This window comes from Microcaecilia unicolor, chromosome 10, assembly GCF_901765095.1.
Source record: "Microcaecilia unicolor chromosome 10, aMicUni1.1, whole genome shotgun sequence".
Taxonomy (NCBI): domain Eukaryota; kingdom Metazoa; phylum Chordata; class Amphibia; order Gymnophiona; family Siphonopidae; genus Microcaecilia; species Microcaecilia unicolor.
In genome coordinates, this window is record NC_044040.1 from 219,613,361 (window position 1) to 219,640,948 (window position 27,588).

The 27,588-nt window shown below is 43.3% G+C and overlaps 1 protein-coding gene across 2 annotated transcripts; it reads right to left on the reverse strand.

Annotated features, from left to right (window-relative positions):
* Nucleotides 1–26,953, reverse strand: ALG3 (ALG3 alpha-1,3- mannosyltransferase). 2 transcript variants are annotated; one of them, XM_030215739.1, is made up of 9 exons: nt 26,687–26,953; nt 22,985–23,084; nt 20,068–20,215; nt 19,657–19,817; nt 16,947–17,067; nt 9,418–9,623; nt 9,186–9,262; nt 1,335–1,479; nt 1–705 (listed from the first exon to the last, which is right to left on the reverse strand). In XM_030215739.1, exons 1-9 carry the CDS (start codon nt 26,886–26,888, stop codon nt 516–518), a joined length of 1,350 nt encoding a protein of 449 aa, XP_030071599.1. In that variant the 5' UTR covers nt 26,889–26,953; the 3' UTR covers nt 1–515. The 2 variants fall into 2 exon arrangements, with proteins under 2 accessions (XP_030071599.1, XP_030071600.1); XM_030215740.1 differs by having other exon boundaries at nt 26,724–26,810.
* Between the last annotated feature and the right edge of the window lie 635 nt (nt 26,954–27,588).

Here is a 27,588-nt window from a genome sequence, read left to right on the forward strand (position 1 = left end):
CCATTTCCAAACGCCCAAACCCTCTATTCCAGTTTTGGCCAGACCTCAATTTGTTCAGCCAAAAAGTATGCATTAGCTGCCATGGAAGTTTTATATCAAAGCACTTATGCAGTCAGAATTGTGCAATTTTGGATATCGACCCTTTGTTCTTAGCTGCTGAAGACACCATCAAAGTGACACCTGGGTTTTTGTAACCTCCAGTTCCACCTGTTACAGGCAGCGAAGGTGACCCCTGCCTGGGAAACAGTGTGAGTGACCTCCGTCACAGCTATGGAAGAAAGTTCAGTGACAAAGTCTGGGAACAGGTCCAAGCACTCTCTCAGAACTCCTGTCTTGCCATACCCCAGTCTTCATCTCTGAGCATTCTGACAACTTCTGACTGCCTTTCTCCCATGCACGTGATCTTGAATTGCCTCCTCTGATGACCCCTCATGCTGGCAGTCTCCGATGACTGTGTCTCACGGGATGGCACCAACAGCTGGGGTGCTGCCCTCTGGAGATTGATTATACATTGCTTATTCCTTCTTTCTCCTACCACTCAGCAATCCTTGAGTTGTTTGGGGTCGGTGGTTCTCTTCTGACCTGGAACTACTATACCACAGCTGTAGGAGGATGACGGCATGGCAAACATGCAGTGTGGCTGAGCTGTATGATGTAGAGGGGTAGGTATTCCACGACAGCTCCAACAGTCCCAGAACCAGCATACTATGAAGACAAAAGTGATTCAACACCTGAGTCCTGACAGGTGGGACACAATCTATTTGACTCAATAGCCATTTCCACTACCTTCAGCCCTAGGGAGAGAAGAAACCAACTCCAAAGCATAGCCCCAGAGTTCTCCCCTCTAGCTGACAGTGGGAGGGGGGGGGGGGGCTGTCTCTTACCCCCTGAACAGGACCCCCTCCCCCCATACTTCCAGGGAAGGAGCTTTCACCCTCTTTTTCATTCCTTGGTACCATTCTATGCCGCACTATGACTACTGCTCTCTCTCAGTCCCTGGGCCCCTCACTCTTCCCATACTAGCAGGGGGCCGTCACCCTCTTTCATTCCTTGGTACCATTCTACGCCACGCTATGACTATTGTTCTCTCCCAATCCCTGTGCCCCTCACTCACACCATACCAGCAGGGGTGTCACTCTCTTTTTCATTTTTGACACCATTCTATGCTACACTAGGAGACTATTGCTCTCTCTCTCAGTCCCTGTGCCTCTCACCCAATCCCTGTCATCCCCTAACGCTCAGTGCTCCCACCTCGGTCCCACAGTGGGGCGGGGTGTCACCTTTCTCATCCCCACAGCTCTCTCCATCTCACTTTGACATTAGCACAGACGTACTTCAGGAGATGTGTGTGTTTCTTCACCGGCACAGACCACAGCAGGTATGGCAGTGTGTGAAAGTACCACACGTAGAACTGGTAATGCAAAGACCGGCTGAAGCACATGCCAATGAAATTAGACGTGAAAAGTACAAAAATGATATCTGCTTTTATATCAAGGAGCAAATTTCAGAGAATGGGAAATCTAGCACGTAGGAGACAGGTGAGAAAGAATTATATCACAAAGGCCTTTGTAATCCTCATCTTCATCTCTAAATCCCTCCTCTATCACTTTGTACGTGCCCCAAGCAGCGCTTCCTTCTGCAGTTCATACTCTTAAAAAAAAAAAAAGTGCACTTGGAAGGTTCTTAATCAAGTTGGCTACTCTCAAAACAACTGGAGCTATATCAATATCTTTCTGCCACATATTCCTATTCTGCAATTGCATCTCTTAGTACTTCAAGATCTTCTCTCTCCTGTTCTTTCTCTGTGTCCCCCTCCCTAATATACAATAAAAATTAGTTGGCTGGTACTAACATTTCTATAGGTTACTCTATTCTCGAGTTTTTCTTTTACCAGGCTACCTGATGATCAGTCTCTAACCTGAGGCTGCACTGTGCATGATCTTATCACTATATATTACTCTAGAAAAAAAAACATATCCCAGAATATCAGCAACGACATCTAGATATACAGCATCTAACGGAACACTGCACCGATATTGTGGAATGTATTTTTTGCTCATCTGTTCCTCTCCCAAACAGATCCCACATACCTGTCTCTGCAGCATAAATACACAAAAGGCAGGTCTTTCAACTGAAAGGAAGCTCTAGAATGAGAAGGTACAAGATGAAGTTAAATGGGGATAGACTGAGAAAGAGTGGAGGTGGTGGAGAGGAGACTGTATCTTAATTCAGGAAAGCATGGGACAGGCATGTAAGATCTCTTAGGGAGAGAAAGAGATTGTGGATATATGGATAGGCGACTGGATGTGTCCTAAGGCCATTATCTGCTGTACTTTGTTATGTTTATTGAAATCTTCTGCTCAGTGTGCAGCAGTAACCAAAAAAGCAAACAATGTTAAGAATGATTAGGAAAGTAAGAGAAAGTAAGACCAAGAATACTATAATGCCTCTTTATCACTCCATGGTATGACCTCACTGAGTACTGTGTGCAATTCTGGTTGCTGTACCTTGAAAAAGATATACCTGAATTAGAACAGGTTCAAAGAAAAGCGACCAAAATGATTAAGGGGATGGAACTCCTCTCAAACAAGGAAAGGCTTAAGAGGCTACGGCTCTTCAGCTTGGACATGAGACGGTTGAGGGGGAACTCAGTCTACAAAATCCTGAGTGGAATACAGTGGGTGGATGTGAATCGATTGTTTACTTTTTCACAAAGTACAAAGATGAAGGCACACTCCATGAAGTAGCAAGGTAATACCTTTAAAATGAATAGTTAAGCTCTGCAAACACATTGCCAGAGGATGCGGTAAGGAGAAATTAGATCTTACCTGCTAATTTGCTTTCCTTTAGTCCCTCCGGACCGGACCAGGATTGGACTGATGGGTTGTGCTCGCCTACCAGCAGGTGGAGACTGAGAAAAAACTCTGACTCTAGAGAGCCAATAGGAGCCCTGGCCATGTGACCTTAGCCTCAGTATTTGAATAACAAAGCAGGAAAGAAAGAAAGACCTTCTGTGCCGTATGGAATCCTAGCAGCCACAAAGCACTCGGCAATGCCAAGTATCAGAGCTCACCAGCAACTCTCACTAGAGAAGTGGTATGGCTCACTTGTACTATAGCTCACCAGCAACTCTCACCAGAGAAGCGATATGGCTCACATGTAATATAGCTCACCCGCAACTCTCACCAGAGAAGCGATATGGCTCACATGTAATATAGCTCACCCGCAACTCTCCCCAGAGAAGTGGTATGGCTCACGTATAATATAGCTCACCCGCAACTCTCACCAGAGAAGTGGTATGGCTCACTTGTCTTATAGCTCACCAGCAACTCTCACCAGAGAAGTGGTATGGCCCACTTAAGATTTTATATATATTCCATCAACTGAGCTTACCAGCAACTCTCACCAGAAAAGTGATAAATCATATTTAAGGTTTTATAGATATTCCAGCAACTGAGCTCAGCCACAACTCTCACCAGAGAAGTGGTATGGCGTATTTAAGGTTTTATAGATAGATTCCAGCAATTGAGCTCACCAGCAACCACCAGAGAAGTGGTATAGACCACGTAAAGTTCTGTATATATATAGTATTGTTCCACGAATCGTAAAGGAATGAATACACTTCCTACTGAATACACTTCCTACTTAATAAAAGAAGCTAAAGAGTAGAGAGAACATGGGAGGGGCCTGGTCCGGTCCGGAGGGACTAAAGGAAAGCAAATTAGCAGGTAAGATCTAATTTCTCCTTCCTTAGCGTCCCTCCGGACCGGACCAGGATTGGACTGATGGGAAGTACCAAAGCAGTAATCTGAAGGGAGGGACCCTATGAAAACTGCAGAGAAATGTTCATGCTGCATAGGCCACCTGGCGACAACTAACATGTAGTGTGTCCCAATGAGCAAAATAAAATGAAACTAGGACTAAGTTGCCAACTTACCAATGTGCACCGAGAGCACCAAAAATCGCCGTAGTAAGAATAGAGCCCGCTTCTGAAGTTGTGGAATATGTTGTAATACGCTGTGGAACTGCCCTCTCAGCGAGAAGAGAAATAGACATTCTCATTTCCTTGATCCTTCGCGATATAGCGGGTTAGAAACAATGAAAAACTTTTACGCCTACTGGCTAGAAGGACAAAACCAATAAGAAAAAACCGATTGGGAAAGGTGAAAACTTTAAACTACAGCAGACCGAAAAGACGTTACCAACCGTAGAAGTATTCCACACATAGATCTACTTGCTGCAATGGCTACTGGGAAACACTGCTTGAAGAGGAAAACTTTATAGAAAAAGTTATGGCTACTAGAAAACAGAACTTTAAGAGTCTGTTCACCTAGTTCACCTAGCTGGTGGACGAAGCGGGAGGTACAGGTGCAGGACTCCTTTAAGAAACCGCTTTGACAGTGGATGCTGCATAAGCGTGCGGTTGTCAACAGTATCATGCATCACTGATAGAGCTGCCAAATGAACTCTAATGGATGAGTAAGACAGACAAGATTTCGCAAGATGCAGAAGATATTCCAAAACATGCAAAATGGATACTGTTTGTGGAATGAAGTGGCGAGAGGAGTACCACAGAGTGAACCGTCGCCACTTTGATTCATAGGACTTTAATGTAGATTTCTGTCTGGAAGCAATTAAAACTTGAAGTACTTCCTGCGAAAATATCAAAGATGTTGCAGACCCAGTAACCACGCCATAAGTTTGAGTGACTGGGGGTCCGGATGTAGAAGGGTGCCTTGGTTCTGCGTAAACACCTAGTGAGATGATGGAAGAAACGCATAAAGAAGGCTGAAAAACCCCTGCTGGACGTTGGCATCTGTCCCTGTCTCCGTCAAGACTGTTGCTGAACGGAAGAAGCAAGAAATGTTCGTGAGCCTGAAGGCAAAAAGAGATAGCCCTGAAGTGTCGCAGTGAGGAAGTAAGGCTGAAAAAATGAGAGTCCATTCACCTAAATGCAGGGTGACACAACTAAGAAAAAATGAGTACAAACTCAAGAGTATACTCTTAACTCCTCCTTGGCGGATGACATAACCCATTGCCATGGCAAGGACCAACATAGCTCTCTCCGCCTTGTTTGTCAGTAGGGAAAACAAAATTCACCCGAAGGTAAAACGAATTGCTGAGGTCCCCCAGAAAAAAAATATATACAAACAAGCTTCTGCCAAAAAGTGTACTGCACGAAGCATCCCAATGACAGAACTAAGGTTCTTGAGATAACTAGATGACACTTAAATAGTGCGATTGATGACCCTGAGATTCGCAATAGGATGAAGAAAAATTCCTTCTTGGGCATTAGAAAGTAAAATTGCATTCTGCAGAATAGAGCGAGGAAATGGCCGAAGGCCCAAGGTCACCAAGAAAAATATAAACTGGGATGTTTGCAGAGGAGACAAAAGACTGTGCGCCAACCTGACTAAACAAAGAGAAAATCAGAGATATCTGATGAGAGATCAGATGAGAGGCCTGGCTACAATCACCACCCAACCTAGAGACTGTAAGAAATGCAACACCCGGTGCGTGACCTGAGAACTCTGCTGATAAGACTTTCTCCAATTAGGCAGTCGTCTAGGTAAGAATGAAATGACCCTAAGAGCGCAATGAACATCCTCTTAGATCTATAAAAGAACGGAAGAGAGAGTACTGCTGAAAATGACCGGTTAATGCATAAGCAAAAAACTAGCCATTCTCTGGATCCTGAGGAGAAGAGGAAGGGTGACCAAGGACACCAGTTAAATAGGGCTACAAACTCCAACCCTATCTCTATGGCGTTCCATAGTTGGGTAAGTTCTGAATATAGAAAGTTCTGAATATAGGAGTCCACCAGCTATGGTAGTACACTCCGGACAGAAAACAATTGTCCCAGTATGAACGTCTGATTCACCGGCCTGTAATTTCTTGGATCTCCCTAATCCACATACCACGGTCATGCGTCCTCCCTCACTGAGATGTAGATTGTAAGCTCCTTTGAGCAGGGAACGTCCTTCTTTGTTAATTTGTACAACACTGCGTAACCCTAGTAGCGCTTTAGAAATGTTAAGTAGTAGTAGTAGTACCAGACTCACACCCAATAGATATGAATGTTGAGCTTGTTTCAGGTTAAAACACCGAACCTAGGCCCAGGGTCCCCGGTTTTCCTAGTGGTGAACAGCCATGGCAAATATTGTATGCGTTAGTTTGCAGAATTACTGCAAAGCCTTGCTTTTGGAGCAGAGATTTCTGTTCGATACTCTCGTGAGAGGTTTTTTTTTTTTTTTTTTCCTTTTCTTTAATGCTGTTCTGGCTGTAGAAAGGTGGACATTTGAGCTTCCCCAGAATGGCAAAACTTATGTACCTATGCCCATTAGATATGAATGCTGGACTTGATGGACTTTAGGCCTTACCCAGCATAACCATACTTATGTACCTATGGTATAAATACACAGGAAGTGAGTGAATCCCCTTCCAATTGAAAGAACACTCTGGAGTGAAGGCGCATAGAATGAAAATGAAAAAGGACAAACTTGGAAATTACCTGTAACGAAAAAAGTGAAGTTGTGCCACAGCCACTTGGTGAAGGCAGTGTAGACAAGACTGTATCTGAATTCAAGAAAGCTTGATATAACATCAGGTCTCTAAGGAAGAGGAAGAGATAGCAGATGGTATGTATAGGCATACTGGACCAAACCAGGATGTTTATAATCTGCCAATGCTGAACTGATAGAGTAGAGACAAACACGAGTAGATGGTTTGAGGACCGTCCACTATCTTTAAGTGAAAGGATGACTTTATTCTCTAAGTGACCATATGTCCTGTAAAAACCAAAAGAAAGCTAAAATGAAAAATGAGAGGCTTCAAGGCAGTTGGAAAAGAAGGGAAGACATGAATAAAGCATGCCTGCTAAGGCAGCTGAGTGACTGGGAGCTTGGTAGACAGGACTGTCCCTCAGAGAATATGAAAGAGCTGATATATCCCCATGGCATCTGAACAATATACTGTATGCCTCTAGAGAAGGCTTCTTAAAGTCGGAAAAAGAAAACACTGTATAACACTACAGCCATTGAGAGTGTCTGTTAAGTTCTTAAAACACTATATAACATCATAGGCATGGAGTAAAATGCTTGAAAGGAACTAAGATATTATGGTCAGAATTGCAAAGTACCAATCAATTGACTCTTAGACAATGTAGTCCTATTCACCAGGGAATGAGAAAGACAGAAATTTACTCTATGCCTATAGAGAAAGTTTCTAAAGTTCTTAAAACACTGTATAATATTACAGCTATTGAGGAAAATGCTTGAAATGAATTATGATATTATGATAAGATGTAGATTTTCCACCAGGCAATGAAAAATGACTGAGCACCAGAAAAAACTAGTGTTAACAGCCCCGTGATACATAGAAATTTAAAAGAAGAAAAGCTTGTTATATATCCATATGTGAAAGGAGCCCCCTTTCAACCAAATATTGCCTGCTGATGTGAAGAGCATTTTAGAATACGCCGTTCAGCACATACAAAAGTGTACACATCTTGGAGCCGAACTGCTCTATGAACTGCAGCCTTACCTTCAGCAGAGAGATCCCCGACTGATAAGATGGAGGGAGAAACAAAATGGCCGCCGTTCGCTTCACTGGCCCTGTGGCGATCGTCGACAGCGCGCCCGACACCTCCGAACAAGCGGAGCCCAGTGGAACGGCGAAGAAACAACAGCCGGCGAAAAAGGCCCCGAAAAAACTGGAGGCAGCACCGGACCCGAAGAAACCTTGAAGGAAGAGCAAAATTTACACGTTCCGGCTGCGTGAACTGCGCGACGCTGACTGACAGCAGCTGTTTGAACTTTTAAGCCATATTGGAAAAAACAGGTGGCCGCGCTTACGCGGTTCGCACCTTTCTTTTTTTTTTTTTTCATTTGTTTAAACTGCCGCCGCCAAAACGCAAGAAAATGGAGGAAATTAAATCTGACGAGAAAAATCGCTGTATAAAGTCACAGATACTGAATTATTTTCTTCTGTTTGTTTTTTTTTTTTTTTTTATAACCCCTCAATCATAATAAAACACTGGAGCTGCCTGCTCGTTAGAAGTCTGGGGAAAGAAAGGCTGCTTCTTTGAATTTCCTTTTATTTGATTTAATTCTTTTAAAGCAGCTACCTGTTAAAAGTGGCTGCCTCTCCCAAAGACGGTACACCTTTCCAGAGAAAGGGACGGCCCTTCCCTGCTAAGCCAGGGAGATGGGGAGGAAGGGGGGTGGACTCGAGACACCCGAGTTTAACACCCCCGAGGCTGTCAAAGAAAGAAGAGAAAGGAAACCCTGTCAAGCCTCTAAATAAGATTCCAGGCACAGAAGAATTATCACAAATATCTGTAATATCTAAAGAGAAAAGGAGAGAGACTAATGGGCTCCCTTCCTACCTGCTGGGAGACTGAGAAAATACTGAGGCTAAGGTCACATGGCCAGGGCTCCTATTGGCTCTCTAGAGTCAGAGTTTTTTCTCAGTCTCCACCTGCTGGTAGGCGAGCACAACCCATCAGTCCAATCCTGGTCCGGTCCGGAGGGACGCTAAGGAATAGCAGTTAGCATATCTGGGTTTAAAAGAGTTCTGGACAAGTTCCTGGAGGAAAAGTCCATATTCTGCTGTTAAGGTAGGAGGAAAGCCATGTCTGATGTTGCTAGCATGGGATCTTTGGGATTCTACCAGGTACTTGTGACCTGGATTGGCCACTGTTGGAAGCAGGACACTGGGATAGATGGACCATAGGTCTGACCCAGTTTGGTGACTCTTATGTTCGGTTCTGCTCCCATACTGACATGTAATCTCCCAACCTTCCTCCTGGGATCACCTCCCAGTTGATGTGGAGCCTCATATCCTCCTTGCCTGTCTGGGCTCATATTGGGCCTCAGAACATCCCTTTCTTGTTCAGGTTCACATGGGACCTTATACCCTTCCCCTTCAGAACTGCATGGGACCCAAGTGAGGCAAAAGGTTGTGATTTTACTTAGAGAACTACAAGTTTTTGGATACAACGTAGCAAAACCAGACTTGGATCAGCCTGTCGGGGTTGACCAGGGTCAGATGGTGAGTATTATGAAATCTCCTGGGATCCAATGACATCTCAGATCCTTCTTGCTGGAACCAGTGAATCACCTGACTTCTAGGGATTCCCTGAATCCACACACCTCACCATGCCACATCAGACAAACAAAGGATACGGTCTGCAGTGAGTAGCTGTGGGGGTCTCTTCCTTTGCTTCGGATCCTTCAATAAAGAAATAATATTCTCCTGAGACCTGTGGCAAGAAATCAGAACATGAGCACCTCTTAACTACCAATATATTCCCACCCTGATAAGGAACTGACTATTGCAAAGGCCTTTGAACTCCGCATCCTCCTCTCACCTACCACTTTGCATCCTCCTCCAAGGTTAAATGAACTTCACACTGACCTGTTCCAGCAATAGAGGCAGAAGAGCACAAGGACAGCCAGGTGAGCAGCCAACAACGAGAGGTGAAAGCCACGATGCAGGAAAACTTCCTCCGGCAGGAATCGCCAGTTCACTGTCCACTTGAAGAGAAACTGGCGTCCTAGATCGAACGCTCTCAGCAAGTAGCCTGTGGGGTTCTCTATCAGGAAGGGGAGACCCAGCAGCAACTGCACAAGGAAAGAAGATTACCCAAAAATTAAAGCAAGTCAACTACAGCTCTGACGGAAGAAACAGTTCAGAACATTAATCGGTCCCTTCTTCCAAAGTTAAGACAATAAACACCTGATATTTGACTGCGGCACTCAGCATTCAGGCAAAACACTGGATACCATAGATATACTGTGTGCAACTCTGGTCACCACATCTCAAAAAAGATATAGAATTGGAAAACTTGAACTAATCTCCCACCTTAACTCCCCAAATCTTGAAATTATTGCTTGGAAAATAAGTGATGTCTCTTTATGTGATCCTATTTGCCTCACTCTTTCTATCACCCACCTGGAAACTGGGAGTTCACTGAATTTGATTTCTCACAGTTTATTTTTAACACCTGTGTTAAATTTGCCAATGTTTTTGCTAGTGAGTGACATCAATCTTCATTTAGATAACACAAAATGAGATTAATACGAAGTCTTCATGACTTCCTAACTGCCTGGCAATTTACTCAATCTCATACTACATCTTCTCATTCCAAAGGACACCTATTAGACTTACTGGAACACAGATTCACACCTTGGGCTCCAGTGCCCTGCTCAGTTAATGTTCACTCTATAGTGGAAGGAAGCAGTAAAAATCTTAGTAGGTCAGGATAACTCCACACCTTATAAAACCAGAGGCAAAATTAGACCAGAACTGAATGGTATCAATGTTTACAACAGTCACCATCTCCCCCAAGCAGACACGAAAGACTTCATGTCAAAATAGGATGAAATAAGCAATTGTATTCTTGACGATTTGGCTCCTTTAAAGGCTAAAACTAAACCAATTCAAAGAGTTTCGTCCTGGTTCAATCAAGCTATCCTTCTCATGAAAAGACAGTTCCGAAAACTGGAGAGGAAGTGGTCAAAAACCAAATCGGATGACAGTAAATTACTTTGGAAAAAGGTTATCAAATTTTATAGATCGAAAACAACAGAAGCTAAAATTCTTTATTAAAATGAAGTAGGAGGCATCTCTTACAACCTAACACACACCAAGGCTGTATCTAAAGCCAACGAGATTGCCCCCACTGCTCAACAACTTGCCACTTACTTCGAACAAAAAATACTAAACATTAGAAACGGTGACTTAAATCTTAATGTTAATCCTACAGTCAATAGTGGTGCATCAACAAACTCATGTGGAGGAATAATAGCTCACAGAATTTGGTCCTCCTTCATATTACCCTCTCAGGGAAACAGATCAATATTATTAAAATACTCCACACATTGTACCTTAGATGCCTGTCCAAGTTCTCTCTTAAAGGCTGCCCCTAATGCAGACATTGAACTCTTCAAAGCAAATATATCCTTTTTGTTGACTTTTGGTTTATTCCCAAAGAAAAAATGATCCATTATATTAACTCCTATTGCTAAGAAACCATTGGCCTCAACAAGTGATGTCACCAACTACAGGTCAGTAGCAACCACTTCCCTATTGACCAAGGTCATGAAAGGTATAGTCGCAGCCCAACTTATGGACTCCCTCTCTTCCTTCTCCCTTCTGCACAAATCTCAATCAGATTTCAGACCCTGTTACAGCATTACAATGGTCCTAACCACACTAATATCTAACTTCTGGAAAAAAATTAGCTTGGGTAAAAAGATTATAATGATACAAGAGACTTCTGGTGGAGCCATGAGCCTGGGTGGACACTGTTAAGCGCTGCTCCTCTTTCTCCCTTCTTTCAGCCTGCTTATATTGCTGCAATCTTAGCATTTGTGGGACTCTCTGCTTACCTTTTGGCACTTGCTCCTGTGCGTTTTGGAGGGAATGGCTGCAAAGGCACAGCAAAAAGAGCATACTCTGCATTGACCTTCTAAGGACAAGACGGCAGCGGTCTCAGACCCACTCAGTCCCACCGTGAGTTCAGAAGTCAAGGTGGCAGTAGAAGCTGCCATAGACAAGAAGCTGCAACAATTTTTTTGACAAAATAGATAATACACATGAACGCCTAGATAGCCTTGGCCTGGAGGTAGATGATATACAGAGGTGGAGTGGAGAGATGGAAGACAAATTGCGTAGTGCTGAGACCACACAGCATACCTTGGAAAAGCGGGTGTTTACCTTATCAGAGAAACTGGAAGATCTGGAAAATTCGGTCTCAGCGTAACAATTTGCGCTTCCATGCCAGATCGTATTGCTGATGGGGATCTACAACAATTTCTGGAAGGCTGGTTACCACACGTTACAGTTTCTGAACTCAGCATGGTCGACTTGAGCAGGCTCACTGCGTGGGTGATCGAGGGCTGGAGGCCTTGGGTAGTTATGCTGAAGGTCCTGAACTTTGCCCATAAGGTGGAGGGTCTTGCGAGCACTGCGGGGCAGGCAAATCTCTGCTTTTGGACAACTGTCGGGTACTTTGCTTTCAGGATTACTCTGCGGGAATTCAGCCCGGTGTGCACGTCTTTATTTAAACCCCAAATCAAGTTTGCCTTGCTTTATCCAGTCCGATTGCGGGTGGTTCACGAAGGATGCCCTGTATTTTACAATTCTTCAAAGGAGGCTCAGACTTTTTTTTGAGTGCTGTGCTCAAAGTTTCAGATCAGCTGACCCCTAAGGAGCGCTGATAGACTGGACTGCTACTTTATAGTGCGTTGGGTTCCTTGTCCGGGGATCTGGTTGGATTTACTAGAGTTGTGGAAGAAGATTGTGGAGCGTATGGTGGATGACTGTGAAGGGAGGGATAGGTTTCCACATGGAAGTAGAAATTAGACCTTACCTGCTAATTTGCTTTCCTTTAATCCCTCCGGACCGACCCAGTCTCCAACCTGCTGGAAGGCAAGCACAACCCATCAGTCCAATCCTGGGCCGGTCCAGAGGGATGCTAAGGAAGTATGCTTTGGCCTTCGCTTAGTGGGTGGGTGGGGGGGGGGGGGTCTTTGCAAGGGGAAGTAAGACAATGAATCGGGTTGTATGCTCTGGTTGTCTGGTGGTGTCTGGGCTTCAATGATATATTGATTATTTTTGCATGGAGGTGTTAGCCCTGAGGACCTGGTGAGGGCTGGGCATTGGGTCCTTGGAATACAGGGTACTGGATATGTCGTTCAAGAAATGCTGGAGTTGGTATGGCACCCTCCTTGAGGGGCTGTTCTTGGAATGTAGCAAAGGGTTAATTCTCCCATAAAATGGGCAAAGATTCTGCAAGCTTTAAAACAGAAAGGAGTACACGTGGCCTGTTTTGCAAGAGACCCATCTTAATGATCTTGAACATCAAAAACTGAAACATGGTTGGGTGGGAGAGGTGGTGTACTCTTCTGGAACTTCCCATAGTGCTAGGCTGGTTATACTGCTTAGTAAATTGGTTTCTATTCAGATTTATGGAATTTTACAAATACAGATGGCAGATTTTGTACTGCTTCATTTGACCATTCATAATACTGAGTTAATTACCATTCATAATACTGAGTTAATTACCTTGAATGTCTATGCCCCTAATGTTTTCAATATGGACTTCTATCGTCACCTTGGTAGTCCTTATTTGCATCTTCCGTTTCTGATAGTGGGTGATTTTAATGCTATGATAGATCCTTCTGTTGATAAGTTGGGAAAACCAACTCCAGTTGATTTAAGGGCTAGTAGAGGCCTTCAACAATTTTGTAATGTCTTGGATTTAGTTGACCCGTGGCGTATTTTGCATCCTTTGGATAAAGATTTCACTCATGTTGCCAAGGTGCACCCAGTCATATTGCAGTTGGATTATACGTTTGCAATAGCTACCACTTTCCCCTCCATTCAAGAGGAAGCAATTGGCCTTCCTACTTTATCGGATCATGCTGTGATATGGCTGGATTTGCAGGGGATTCTTGGAGGCCGAGAGGGTGGAAGTGGTTGGCAGTTTCCTACCCACCTTTATAGCGATTCTCAATGTAGGCATTTTATAGTGCACAAATGGAAGCAATATATGGAGGATAATGCTCCACATGCTTTGGATTCCATCTTGTTTTGGGAGGCCACCAAATCAGTGTTAAGGGGGAAAATATTGCTTGTCATTGCTATAAGGACTTGTTATATTTGGAAAAGCAGGTTAAGCGGTGTAAGAGACTTTGGATACTTTTTCTACGTCAGTTTATAGGGATAATTTACAAGCAGCTAGGGTGGCATTAAATGTTAAGGTACATGAAAAATAAAACCCAGTAAAATCCAGACTGTATTATCAACATTGGCTGTATAGATATGGAAATCGTACCGGCAGGCTTCTGACGCGATTGGTGCGTCCCTGGGTGGAGCTTCCATTCTGTAGAGGTATACTTCATCAGGGTGCACAGTTACTGATAGTACCCAATTTGGCCTCTACCTTTGCTCAATATTTTGAAAAGTTTTACTGGCAGCAAATTGTGACACCTAAAGCTATTCGGGCGCCTTCCTCAGGTTCCGTCTTCAGTGCTGGAATTATTGCATGCTGCAGAGGAGATACTTTTGGCTATTAGGCAGGCACCACTGGCAAAGACGCCTGGCCCAGATGGCCTGACTGCTGAATTTTTGCCATTGGAAGCTTATCATAAAGTAATTTGTCAAAACCATTCCTTTCAAGTACATGCCAAACCTGGATGGGATCCTTTACAAATGGATTCATACCGCCCCACATCTTTACTTAATTTTGAACTGAAACTGATGGCTAAGGTTTTGGCAAATAGGTTGACAGGTTTGTTGCCGGAATTAATTCATGGTGACCAAGAAGGGTTTGTGCTCAATAATCAGGAAGTGTGGAATGTTTGCCATGTGGTGGACGTATTGGATCATTGTGCTACAAGAAATGTTCCTGCATTATTAGTCAGTTTAGATGTCCAAAAGCCTTTTGATTGTGTCAACTGGGACTATTTGTTTTTAGTACTGGAGAAATTTGACATTTGGGGGGGGGGGGGGGGGGGGCCTTTGTGGACATGTTAAAAATATTATCTATCAATCCATTGTCTGCAGTTTGTCTTAATAACACATCACACCTTTTCCATTAGCTAGGGGTATGTGGAAGAGGCGTCCTCTGTTGTCCCTCCTGTTTGTTCTAGCCTTAGAGCCCTTTTTAATAGCCATTCGGGCAGACCCGGATGCTCCAGGTCTGCAGGTGGGTTAAGAATGTGTAAAACGTATGGCCTTTGCTCTTTGCCCTGACCCAGATAAGGTTGTCGTTGATTCGACTCTTGCAAATGGTGTAATTTCATGGGCGGAGGTCTAGACTGATGCTTAATTTAGATAAATCGGAAAGTTTGCCCTGGGAGATTATTCTTATGAAAACTGGTCTGAATCTTTTCCTCTTAAGAAGATGGAAGCAAAAATCAAATATTTGGCAGTTTATACTAATAGGAATGTTGGTGATGTGTATGCTGAAAATGCGAATGTGCTACTTAAGAAATCCATTGATGTTCTAACAATTGTGGTCCTCCTTGCCTTTGACACTTCAGGGTTGGATTGAATTATATAAAATGGTCCCTTTTCCACCGTGATATGTCTTGCAAACCTCTCTTATGTATCTGACAAACAGAGATATGGGGACATTTACTAAATACTTGAAGAAGTTTCTATGAAATAACAAAAAGCCTAGACTTTCACTGCAGTAACTGTCTGTCTTTAGCACAAGGTCTAGCCTTACCTGAACTGTGGATAATGTAGCATGCATTATGCGTCATCTGGTGGACTGGATTAATGACACTTCTTTTTTTTACCCCGTTGGCATTAAACGGCAGCTGGTGGATCCCACTTATTTACTCTATTTTCTTCATACGAATGCACCTACAAGGACTGTGGTCACAAAACGTCATCCTTTATTGCGATCCATGAGACAAGGCTGGAGATGGATATGTAAACAACTGCAGTTTTCTCCTTCATCTACCATGTTACTCCCTTTGTGGGGGAATAGGGATTTGGAACTGGATTTCTCCAAATCATATCTGCAGTAGTGGAATGCACAGGGTTTGATTTACATCTGTGATGTGGTGACTGAGGAAGGTGCAATAAAATCTTTTGCGGAGGAGGGGGGGGGGGGGTGTCTATGCAGTCCACAGACTGGTTGCATTATACTCAGGTTCAGCATTGTGTATCAACACTGGATGCGTCAACCCTGGGGGAAGATGCAGGACTTGTTAGTGGAAACTTTAATGCTTACACGTACAAAGAAAAAATGACCGTCTTTCTTCCAAATCAGTTTGAAGAGCATTGCCCCTGTGGGTTTAGGAGAAGTTAGCTTTGCAGTGGAATGCGGAACTGCTGCCGGAGGACTGTGTTACAGGTAAAGGACTACGGTTGTTGATGAAACACCAACTCACCCAGTCTGTACGTTTTAAAGAACAGTAGTACAAATTTCTTTGGAGACTTTACTTTTCTCATTGTACCTATTGGCTAAATTTGCTGAAATGTGGGGTTACTTCAGCAACTTTGGTGCATATGTTCTGGACTTGTGAGCAACTTCGTTCCTTTTGGGGGAACATTTTGACTTATTTTAGTCCCTTTGTTGGTAAGTGTATCACTATTTTCTAACTTTGTTTCTTTGGGATTACACAAGGGACCTAATAAAGTTATTTTTACATTGGGCCCATATTGTTTTTGAAGCCTGCAAAAGGAAAGACAGGCATTTCTTTGCCTTGACCTAAATGAAGACTTTACTTTTATTCTGTAACTGGGCTTCATAGCAAAACCAGAAGCCAGGCCGCTTGCACACGCTACTACAAACCCCCCTTCAAAACACAGCTGGTCTGGGATGATTTTTTTCACATACATATTTCAGTTAGGTCTGAAGGAGGTGATCGGCCAGTACCTTAGATTAAAGCTTACATCATTACTTACAACCTGTAGTTTTATAGAATCTCTGCAAACTAAGACAAACACTGACACTACTCAAATTTTCATACTTTGCTTTTTACCCTACTTATTTTTCTTCACCTGACTTATGGCCTTTATGAGCGATTCATTTCCAACTGCTTCTTACAGGAGGAATAGGCAGGTTAGCTGAGAGAGCTTTCAGCTATAAGACAGCAATTCAATTCCCAGCTCACCCATGGGATCATATGAATCAGGAAAGCAAATGAGTTGGAGGAATGATGCTTTCCAGGTTACCCACGGGAGCATCTGGGTTACAGCAGTACCAGGTTAGCCAGGACATCTGCAGGCCAGGAGAGGGGTTCCTATGTTACCCAGGGAAATATTTGTGCTACTCGCATTGACCAGAACGTCTGCGGTTCTCACGTTACCCGGGGGAGTATTTGTGCTATCCAGGTTAACCAGAATGTCTGCAGTTCAGGAGAGTGGTTCTCATGTTTCCCGGGAGAGTATTTGAGTTATTAGAGTAACACAAACATTACCTGTAGCAATGCACAGATGGAAAGCTTGGGGATTGTTCTCAGAAGTCCAAACTGAGACAGCATCAGAAAGAGAAGCCCAGGTGCAAAGAGCAGAATATTCATCTTTACAGAAACCGCCAAACTGCAGCAGAAAGGAAGACAAGAGACAGGTCTTCAGTAAAGAAAACACTGTGCACCCTACAGTGCCTTGTAAGTACCATCCAGGAACAAAACAGCTCTGAAAGGACCACCCTCCCTCTTTTCTTGCCTTCTTTATACATGGTGTCCCCTGATATCTGCCCCCTTGTACAGAAATAGAGAATTTTATGGTCACTAACTCCTCGTGGAACCTTGAGACTTTTGCTTTCCCCAGTGAGAACTATACCCTTGGAAACTTTGATAGCCCTACAGATGACCTCCTGACCTCTTCTGTAGTGTTCTGCAATTCTTGGCAGCTGGAAGGCTGAAATGTTTAAACACCCCTTACTTGCCTTTCCCTAGTAAGTTATTGAAAAGTATCCTTCAATAACGTGTTTCAAGGTTAGCAGCAGCGGTTCTTTCGGTTGGTCCTGATCAGCTGGTGCTATAGTTTACATCCGTTACCACACTGCCATGCTGTGGTTTTATTCTGACTTCTGTTGTACCTAGTTCAAAGGTAGGAAAGACTGTCTAGCCAATACTCAGCCCATGGGCGGTCTGTGGGTTTTAAGGCTTTGATGCAGTGGGCAGAATTAAACTTGGATATTCAACGCCAGGCCCTGTCTGGAAACTTGCATTGTATATCCAGTGGGTGTCAGCTGGTGTTTAATGCCAGCACCCGCACAGCTGTCAAAGACTTTTTTCTGTGCTGTTCTGTTTGCCTGCTTAGCTACGCAGGCTCTGGCCCTGAATTTGACTGGTGCCTGCAAAGCTGCCAACTCCTCCTCTGCTCTGTCCCTGGACTTCTCTGGCACTACAACAGCACATGGGATACTCTTCCCCTTAATAGTATCAAAGTAGTCACCTCTAATATAAATGACCAGCAAAAAAAATGGAAGGAAAAAGCCTCAACAGAGCTCCAGGTAATGCAAACCCTTTGGAGCTGAAATTGTTATCATCGGCATAAAAAAAAAATCTTCCTTGCTTTTGCTGTCAAAATTTATTACAATTATTAAAATGTTCAACAATCCTTTAAAAAAGTGCACTTACCTTGTCTAATTCTGTATGTAGTACAGAATCATGCAGAGAGCCGTCTCAGTCGTGTAGTTTATGGCCATAAGTCCCTCAGTGACAACCGACGGTGGCCAGGCTGCTTTAGGATACAGTCATCCGGGATCTTCCACTGTGCATTCATGCTGCTCTCACAAGTGCCAGCTCCGAAGGGTTTGAATTACCTGGAGCTTAACAGAGGCTTTTTCCTTCCATTTTTTCGTTTGCCATTTGTATTAGAGGTGACTATTTTGATACTGTTAAGGGAAAGAGTATCCCATGTGCTGTTGTACTGATTTATCCTTTCCCTCTTCATACTGATATAGTGACTACTCAGGCAGTGCAACTACGAGTCAGAGCTGATATTAGTGGTACTGCCTGGTTAAGTGCTGCTGAATCTGTGGCCGTCCCACGGGCAGGACCTTCTCTGACGCGTGTGAGATATATATACTGTATATATATATGCGCTTAGCCAAATCAATAGATCTTACGCTCTTTTTTCCTACCCATTCTTTTCATTGCTGCTTTCCAGGGATATGACTTACATAGCATAGTAACATAGTAGATGACGGCAGATAAAAGACCTGTGCGGTCCATCCAGTCTGCCCAAGATAAACTCGTAGTATAAAATATGATGTGATACTACATATGTAAGCTTAGTCAGCCAGAAGCTAACTATTTTCTACCCTAAAACAGAAAAACACTGAGAAAACTCCCCTTTCTTTCCCACTACTTGGTACTAAGATTGTTAGTTTCTTCAGCTGGTAATATTTACGGGATCAAACTTAGCATGTGGGAAGAACCAGTAGAAAAACACATTGCGTTTGAAAATGGGCCAAATCGGACTGTGAATTCCAAAAAAAATAAGCCTTCCCCCCAAAATGGCCCAATGCATTTCTATGGGAAAAGGAGTTCCAGTTTCTGCAGCATAGAAACTGCAGTTACAGGGCAGGGCAGTTTTAAAGGTTAAATTTCTTACTCTTCCAAACCACCAAGCTGCCCTTACTACCCCTTGCAACTGTCTCACCCCCAAAACTACCCCAATACTCTGCCTACTGCCCCCATAAAAAAACTATGTCCTGCAACTGAAATACCACCATCAAACTGCCCCCAACCCCTACAAGTATTTCCTGCCAAAGAATTACACCACCTGTCCCAACCCCAAAGGCTACTGAAAAGTAAATCTTAAATTGGTAGTGTTTATCGTACAGTCCCCTTTTTTCTCTTCTTCTTAATTTTAAAGTTCACTTTTCCTACGAAACTATTTTGCTTCTTAGCTTGTGTCTGACCAGTGATCTCAGCAATTTTGTGCTTGGTCTCTGTTAGTGCATTTCTCGGAGCTGTGACACCCCTTGGTTTTGTAGGATCTCACTGTACCTAGACAACACCAGGGGCAAGTGGGAGGTTGCAGGATCTAAACGGTGCTTGGTAATAACCCTGTAAGTGTTCATAGGGGAAGCGCAATCACATTATGTGGCATCCTTGTACAGTGCTTGCAAACGAAAAGTGGAGAGTCTACATCCTTCCCCGTGACACAACTCACCTGTAGAAAAAGCAGCCCAGAGACCAGTGGCCCTCCAGGAAGAGGTTGATGGAGAAGAAGAGGATCACCATAGCCACAGGATCATTAAAGAGTCGCAGGATGAAGATGGAATGAATGCGATATGAAGCACAACACATGAAGAAAAAAACGTAGGGTGGGACCTGTTGGGAAGGGAAGAGAAGAGAAAGGAACTCAGCACAGAAACACATATCTATTATCTAACCCCTCCTCAGGACACACCACCTACAGAACAAAAGGCCTCCAACTAATAATTGTGGAGACATCCCATCTCCTACCTACTGCTCAGCCTACATCTCTCTCTTCTCACCTCAACCCTCCTCCATGTGTTCCTTCACTCTTGCCTCTCCTCACTGCCTCCACTCAATCTGTTTCCCCTTCATCCCCTCTCACCTTTTGCGCCTGGTCGTAGACACGGAAGACAAGCAGCAGAGTAACAAGGTACAGCACAGCAAAGAGATACTGACCAAGGCGAATGTTGGTGCCATGGTCAGTGATGTAGTAGAAAGCGGTAAAGATGTAGACAAAGCCAGCAGGATATCTGTGTCAAGAGAAGAACACACAGTTGCAAGGGATGAAGAGACCTTGGGTGTCAGTAAAGCATCCTGCACTTTGGAAAGGCTGATGAACGTCTGATCCTTGGACGGGATACTTTGGGGAAAGCGGGGAGCTAAAGAAAGTACTGCAGCTAGTGGAAGAGCCAGTACAGACCCAATATCCCAAAATGGTGTTAGTGGAAACTCTCCCTTCTCAACCAGTACTAAACCGGTGTCCCAGCATGATGCCAGGGGGTAGTCTTTCCTCTGAGCCAATAGTGAACCAGTGTCCCAGCATGTCAGGAGAAAGTCTTCTCTCTGAGCCACTATTGCCACATCATGGGGTTAGGGGGTACTTTCCCTCCAAGCTAGTAATGACTCAGGCCACAGCATGGTGTATAAGTAACTATTTCTATTCCCTCTCCTTGGCCATAGCCAATTAGGATGGTGCACAGATTAAAATAAAGGAAAAACAATAAGGAGTCTGTTTACTAAGCCACGCTAGCAGCTTCTGCACGGCATTGCCGATAGCCCATTCGAACTGAACGGGCTGTGTAGGCACTAGCATGGCTTAGTAACCCCCCCCCCCCCCCCAGCATAAGCATCAAGTGAACAAAGCACCAAATAGGGGCCACAATTATCTCATTAAGTCAAGGACATAATGATCATTCCACTGCTACAAATCAGAAATATACAACCAGCTTAGTAAGAACATAAAGAGACAATGCTATCCCCTTCCACAGCAGGTCTTTTCTGAATTGGAAAATGTCTCCTGAGAATCTTCGTTACTGCAATTCCTTAAAAGGTCTTTTTCTCTTTACCAGCAGGGAGTTTTGTGACAACCTAACCTCTCCTTTAGGCATAATATCTTTGGGGGAGTAGTAGTGTACAATTTTAAAAGCTAATACCAAAGGTTTAAAAAAGCTTCTCTTTCTTTTATACGCTGGGGTAAAACTGAGGCACTACTTCTCCTGAGGCTTTTGATTAAAAATCTGGCTATCGTATTTTCAGCAAACTGCCCAACATATAGGGCATTACAAGAGCCCAATGAACTAAGAAATAATCGTTGCAGTACTGTTCCAAAAGCACCTTCTCATGAGTATGGGCATAGTTTTTGAATGTAACTCCAACCTGTCTGTCCTCCTTCAAGGTTACTAAACACAGTTCTATACAAATGCTGACAGTGTCCACCACTGCAGCGAATAGGCTGCTTTATAAATTACTAAAAGGAGGAGAGTCAGACTCAGGAGGCTGTTATTAATATGAGAATAAGCAGTTTATTAAAACTTACCAATCAAGGGAACACAGGCATATACATATTTCAGATTAGGCAGTACAGCAATTCAGAATAACTCAATCAAGACGGTCTACAAGCTTTTCTCATATGAGAATGGTATACTGGCCGCAAAGTGTGAATCCTCAGTATTACTTCTCTAATCTACCTTGATTTAGGCTGTCAGTAATATACCCTTAAAATGACATCATACATATTTCTGTTCTCATTGTCCTTGTGTAATTACTAATTTACTTTGTATCAGTATTAGTAAATTTCCATAGAATCAGCAATCAGTTACCGAAACTTGCTTAATTTAACATTTACAGTAATTTCACCTATCAACAGGTCATCAGGGTCATTCGCATTTGCAACATAATTGTCTCTGTAACCACAGGTTCTGTTTACTCCTTACCACCTGTTGGACTATCTCAAAATTCCCCTAAATCAGCTGGGTCTATAAACCATTTTCTAATGAAATCATATTTCAGTTCCTTAGCAAACAACATTCACTTCCTTGTTTGCCCATGTTGCAAAGTTTTTAAGAAAACATCTGCCACATGAGCATTTCCAGTACAATTGCAAGCATTTTACTGTCTGACCTTTAAACCTTTTGAGGCCTAGCTCAGCACACAATCAGGCAGGCTATTGTTCAGCCTGTGCTATGGTCCTATGGTCATGTCCAGCATGTTCCATATTAACATTTTCTAACTAGATTTAATTAAAAATGAATGTAGAGCCAAGTACTTTTCTTGGGGAGTTCCGGGGGGTGGGGGGGGGGGGTATTTTAGCAATTAAATTGGGTGAGCTACTGTTGCTACCTTGAATTTTTATTTTTTTTTTTGCCTTAGCTGGGAGGTGTAGTTTTGGCCTTGTACCTGTTGAATGTTTACTATACCTATTTTGTAAGAATTTCTCTCACCTCAATGGAGGGTAGGGGTGGTCTTTGGGAGGGGTTGTAGAGGAAAACAATTGTTAAAAGTGGATGACGCACTTTCTCATTCTGTTTTTATTGTATACGACTTTTTATTTGCTCTATGTGTATATCTAAAATGTTGGCTATGTTTACTTTGCAAAAAACAGTGAAACATAAAATGAATATACATTGTTCTGGGTGGAATTTTAACCTGGAGAAGTGGTTTATAAATGTTTAAATTAAAATGAAGCTTTTTTTTTTGTTGTTACATTTGTACCCCACGCTTTCCCACTCACGGCAGGCTCAATGCGGCTTACATGGGGCAATGGAGGGTTAAGTGACTTGCCCAGAGTCACAAGGAGCTGCCTGTGCCTGAAGTGGGAATTGAACTCAGTTCCTCAGTTCCCCAGGACCAAAGTCCACCACCCTAACCATTAGGCCACTCCTCCACTCCTTCATGTAACCAGTTTGAACTGTCAACTAATATGATTTTTGACAGTATGTCAAAGCTTATCTTACATGTACAGCCTGCTTGAGGGCCACCCCCCCCCCCCCCCAAACTCCAGCAGTTACAACTGTACTTACACGAGGGGCCCTGTTTGGCCCTTCAACTGTGTGTAGTCATATGTGCCATTCAGGACTCCTTCTACCTCCTCCATGTAGGCCTGCCAGTCGATCTCTGTATCTGAAAGAAGGGCAGATAAAGGTAGGTGTTTATGTGAAACCACATACAGAGGCTCATTTTAAAAGCACAGAGTTATATAAGTTACTATATGCTTTGAAAATGAGCACCTTTGTTTCATAATAACAAGCTTTCATGTCACAGAATCAGAACAGAACCTGTCAGCACAAAGGACAGAAACCAGAACATCACCAACTCCTACCATAACTGCTTTCCTGTCTCATCACTGCTGAATGCTAAAACCAATTCCCCCTAACAAACTCCCTTGAAAAACGTATTTCTTTTCCCCAAGAGAACTAAGTCCTAATTAAACTGAAAAAGTAAATATGAATATTCTTGAAAGGATCTAGTTCAGCACTTCTGCTCCCTCCTTGGTAAAAGTGCATAATGGACATAAGATTACAGACTAGATTCTCATTCAAAAATACATTACCATTACGCAGCCCACTGTGATGTCATATTTCATTCCGTGACCACATATTAAGTCAAGTTTATTAACACTTGATTTATGTTTATGAGATTTGATATGCTGCTTTTCTGTTATTATACTTCAAAATTAGCATTAAGTTGTGTTCATTTAACATTTGTATGAAAAAATACAGTTGTTACCAATTGTGTGGTTTTACAGGGATCTATAATCCTGAGATGTTTTCATATTTTCACATACGCATATTTCCTAGATGTATTCACATGGCTTCAAATTTATTACAGAAAAAAATAAAACAAATTAAAAAGGGGAGCTGCAAGTTCCAGTCCCAGGCCAGCCCAGTACAAAGTCATCCAAGCACGATACTCCCCAATGAGGGAGCAGGTGAACAGAGAAACTTAGGTTTAGGATTCATATGCACAAACTTTGAACTTCAGGAAAGATGTTTCCAGTCCTAGGTGGGACGAAAGGGTGTTCTATAGTGAGGGCCCATAACACTGAAAATACAGTACTGAATAGTATCTAGCTTGATCTGTCGAAAGAATGATGTCATGAGCAGCTTCCGAGCTCCTTGGGAGAGGAGAAGGGAATGAGAAATCATGAAAGAAATAACATGAAGTCCATTTAATGGTTTTTAATGGATAAGTTTTAATATAATTCTATAGGAAATGGGTAACCGGTGCTCTGCTAAGAGTAAAGGGGTTGAATTTGTTTTTTTTTTTGCTTCCACAATGAGATGCCCTGCTATGTTCGTATCATCTTTCCAACCCCAATGAGCCCATGTGTATACATCTCTGTCAGCCTGTCTCAATCCTGCTCCAAGTGCTCTCACATCTCTCTGTTCTAAAGTATTATTGTCCTGCCCCTCAAATCTCTTTGCTGTCTGATTTTTGCATATAAAATGACTTTACTCTATCGCCAGACAAAATATTTCTGTTTTGTGGCTGACTCCTGATAAAGGAGTCTCTTGTGTTTTTATTCTGCCCATGAATGTCTTTCTTTACAAAAAGGGTCTACTCGTGTGTGAATCTCCCTCCAGATACAATAGTTCTGCTGTGTCTTTGATGTGCAGACTCTTGTTTTCTCTAGATGAATTCTTTCTCTGTTCTGTCTCTGTGCAGAATTGTTCTGCTGTGCCTTTTTCTCTCTCATAAGTTTTGGCTTTAAATCACTGATGCATCCTCAGTGACCATCTCCAGATTTTATTAGGCTCTAGCTCATACCTTTTTCAATAGTAGCTCAAGGTTAATTGCATTAAGGTACAATAGGCATTTCCTTATTCCTGTAGAGCTTTCAGTCTAAGGGGCCCTTTTACTAAAGCTCAGTATTTAGTGTGCACCAACCCTGTTAGCGCACGCTAAGCTCTAGTGAAAGGGACCTTAGTGTGTAACTGAGGTAACAGAGGGTTAAGTACCAAGAAAAACAATCTCCAGCCCTACCTACAAGCTCTCTAGTTGCTGACGCTGTGCTAGGTAAAATATTGGTAGGCTCATATCCCAAGTGGTCTACCCTAATCTTTTGCCTAGGTGTTTTTCTATTATTGGGCCTCATGCGGAACTAACTCACTTCCACAGTTCCCGGGGCAGGAAAGAGCTGTAGTTTCTTTTAGACAAAGGTTGAATTTGGAATATCTTATGTATAATGAAAATTTACTTCTTATGTTCCACATCCACTCATAAGAGTAGTGTGTGAATTACAGTAAGCAGCAGCAGGTATATCCTGTGAATTCACAATATAGGACAAGTCTAATATAAAAACTTTTCTTAAAAAGAACAGTTTTCAAAGCTTTTTGGAAGATAGCATCATTCTGCATTTTTCGAATTTGTACAGGGAGCTTGAAACGTAAGACTTCAATGTCAGTCAGATTTTGTTGTGTAAAAAGTGTATTTATGTATCCCAAGTAGAGAGTGACACGAGGACAGGGCCCTGCAGTAACCGCGGGGACGGGGACAGATCCCAGAGGGACAGGGTAAGGATGGGGGCAAACTTTGTCCCCATGTCATTTTCTACTTTGAAGCCTGTTAATGAACTGGACTGTTATTTATGTTTGAGTGATGCAGACGATATTTTGATTTTTTGGAAAAACAAGCAAACATGGTGGCCACATCTAGCAAAATTTGCATGGGGGGGAGGGGGTCCTGTACATCCTGCTAGCAGCACATTTTCTAAGAAGGCATCTTCTATTGCAGGAAGGACTGTGGAAGACAGGAGAGCTAGACTGAATGCTGAGATTGTTGATGATTTATTCATCCATAGATTAAAAAAATAACAGTGCATCATTGGGCATATTTCTTCTCTAGGGGGTTGTATTTTGTACCCCTGGACATTTTAACAGGGTGAATTATGATTGATTGGGAGGGTACAGGGTGGTGGTGGGAAGGAGGGTTATTATAGCTACTCATTGTTATTATTGTTTTCTATTTGTAATTTATACACAGTAGTTGCACAGCATATTGTCCCTTTTTATACCAGTTGATCTTGTTAGGCAGACTAGATGGACCGTGCAGGTCTTTTTCTGCCGTCATTTACTATGTTATGTTGGAGGTTTCTGCAATATAAAACAAAAAGTGAGGAGAGTGGATGAGGATACCAACAATTATATATTTATTCACTTGAAAAATAAAAAATTAAAAAATAACAATGTACATAAAAATGACCCGACACGGCCTTGTTTCGGCCCAATGGCCTGCCTCAGGGGTCTTTGTAACCTCAGAAGATGTAACATGTAGACATCTCTTCGGAGAGGAGTATTACAAGTCCGTTCTGTTTTTTAATATATATTTCATATATATCTTTTTGAAGAGAGGAGACCTGAGAGGATTGTGTCTCGTTATTTCCCTTGGAGTACACATTCCATGTTACATCTTCTGAGGTTACAAAGACCCCTGAGGCAGGCCATTGGGCCGAAACAAGGCCGTGTCGGGTCATTTTTATGTACATTGTTATTTTTTAATTTTTTATTTTTCAAGTGAATAAATATATAATTGTTGGTATCCTCATCCACTCTCCTCACTTTTTGTTTTATATCCCACGGTTTCGTGAGGGTTTTTACCTCCTTTTTTGTTTTTTGGAGGTTTCTGCAAACCAGGCCAGAGCCTGGGGGGGGGGGGGGGGGGGAACTTTGTCCCCGTGTCATTGTCTAACGAGAGTCCTGTCCCTACTCGGCTCCCAGACTCACAGGGCACTCGCTGGATCACCCACAGATTGATCAGCACCTCAGCCAGGCACAGGACGGCGGCCACCAGCGGGGTGTAGCGGGGATCCAGCAGCACCAGCCGCCTGTCGTGCCAGGCCCGGCGCAGGCTGTGCATCAGTGGGGAGCGGCCTCCGGGACCCCCACTCGCAGCAGCGGCCACTCTCTTTCGCAGCCGACCCGCCATTTCGCTTCCGGGACCTTCAACGTGGACTTTTGCAGCGCTCTGTCAGCCAGCAACACGCCACCATTGCAAACCGGATGCGGAAAACAGACGTCACTTCCGCCGCCGCTGGCTTCAGTCAAAAGCAGCAAGGAGGTTAGGTTGAGTGTACGCAGAAGACTGAGAACAGGAGGAGACGGCGTGACGTCGAACGTTGAAGCCACTTAGGTCAGTCAATTTGTCTGTGTTTCCCTTTCTCCGCGCAGCCCTCGTTCTGTCTCCATGAGCTGCTGCTGCTGCTGCATCCTTGCTGGTGGCATTTTTAACTCACATATATTTTCAAAGATGCAAGTATAATGACAGAATAACTTTTCATAGGTAGAGTAGTAATTTCTTATTAGGGGCGTAGCCAGACAATAGATTTTGGGTGGGCCTAGACAAGAATTGGGTGGGCACCAATTGTTCTCCCCCCCCCCCCCCCCCAAAAAAAAAATCACAGCTGGTGGGAAAACGCTTCTTTCCACCTTGGCAGCAGGAATGCACTGAAAACTGAGCATGCGCAGGTGCCAGTAGAGTAGCGTTTTCGTTACCATCAGGGGGAAATCTTCAGCTGGTGGAGCTTGGGGTTCCCACCAGTTACCACTAAACATGTGCTACTGTTGGGTGGGCCTGAGCCATAAATGGGTGGGCCCTAGCCCACCTGTGGCTACGCCACTGCTTTATA

Coding starts and splice junctions, on each gene's coding strand:
- ALG3 (XM_030215739.1), bottom strand. CDS start 26,888: ATGGCGGGTCGGCTGCGAAAGAGAGTGGCCGCTGCTGCGAGTGGGGGT. Junction 19,818..20,067: donor TCTACGACCAGGCGCAAAAG/GTGAGAGGGGAT, acceptor CCTTCCCAACAG/GTCCCACCCTACGTTTTTTT. Junction 706..1,334: donor AAACACACACATCTCCTGAA/GTACGTCTGTGC, acceptor TTGTCTTCATAG/TATGCTGGTTCTGGGACTGT.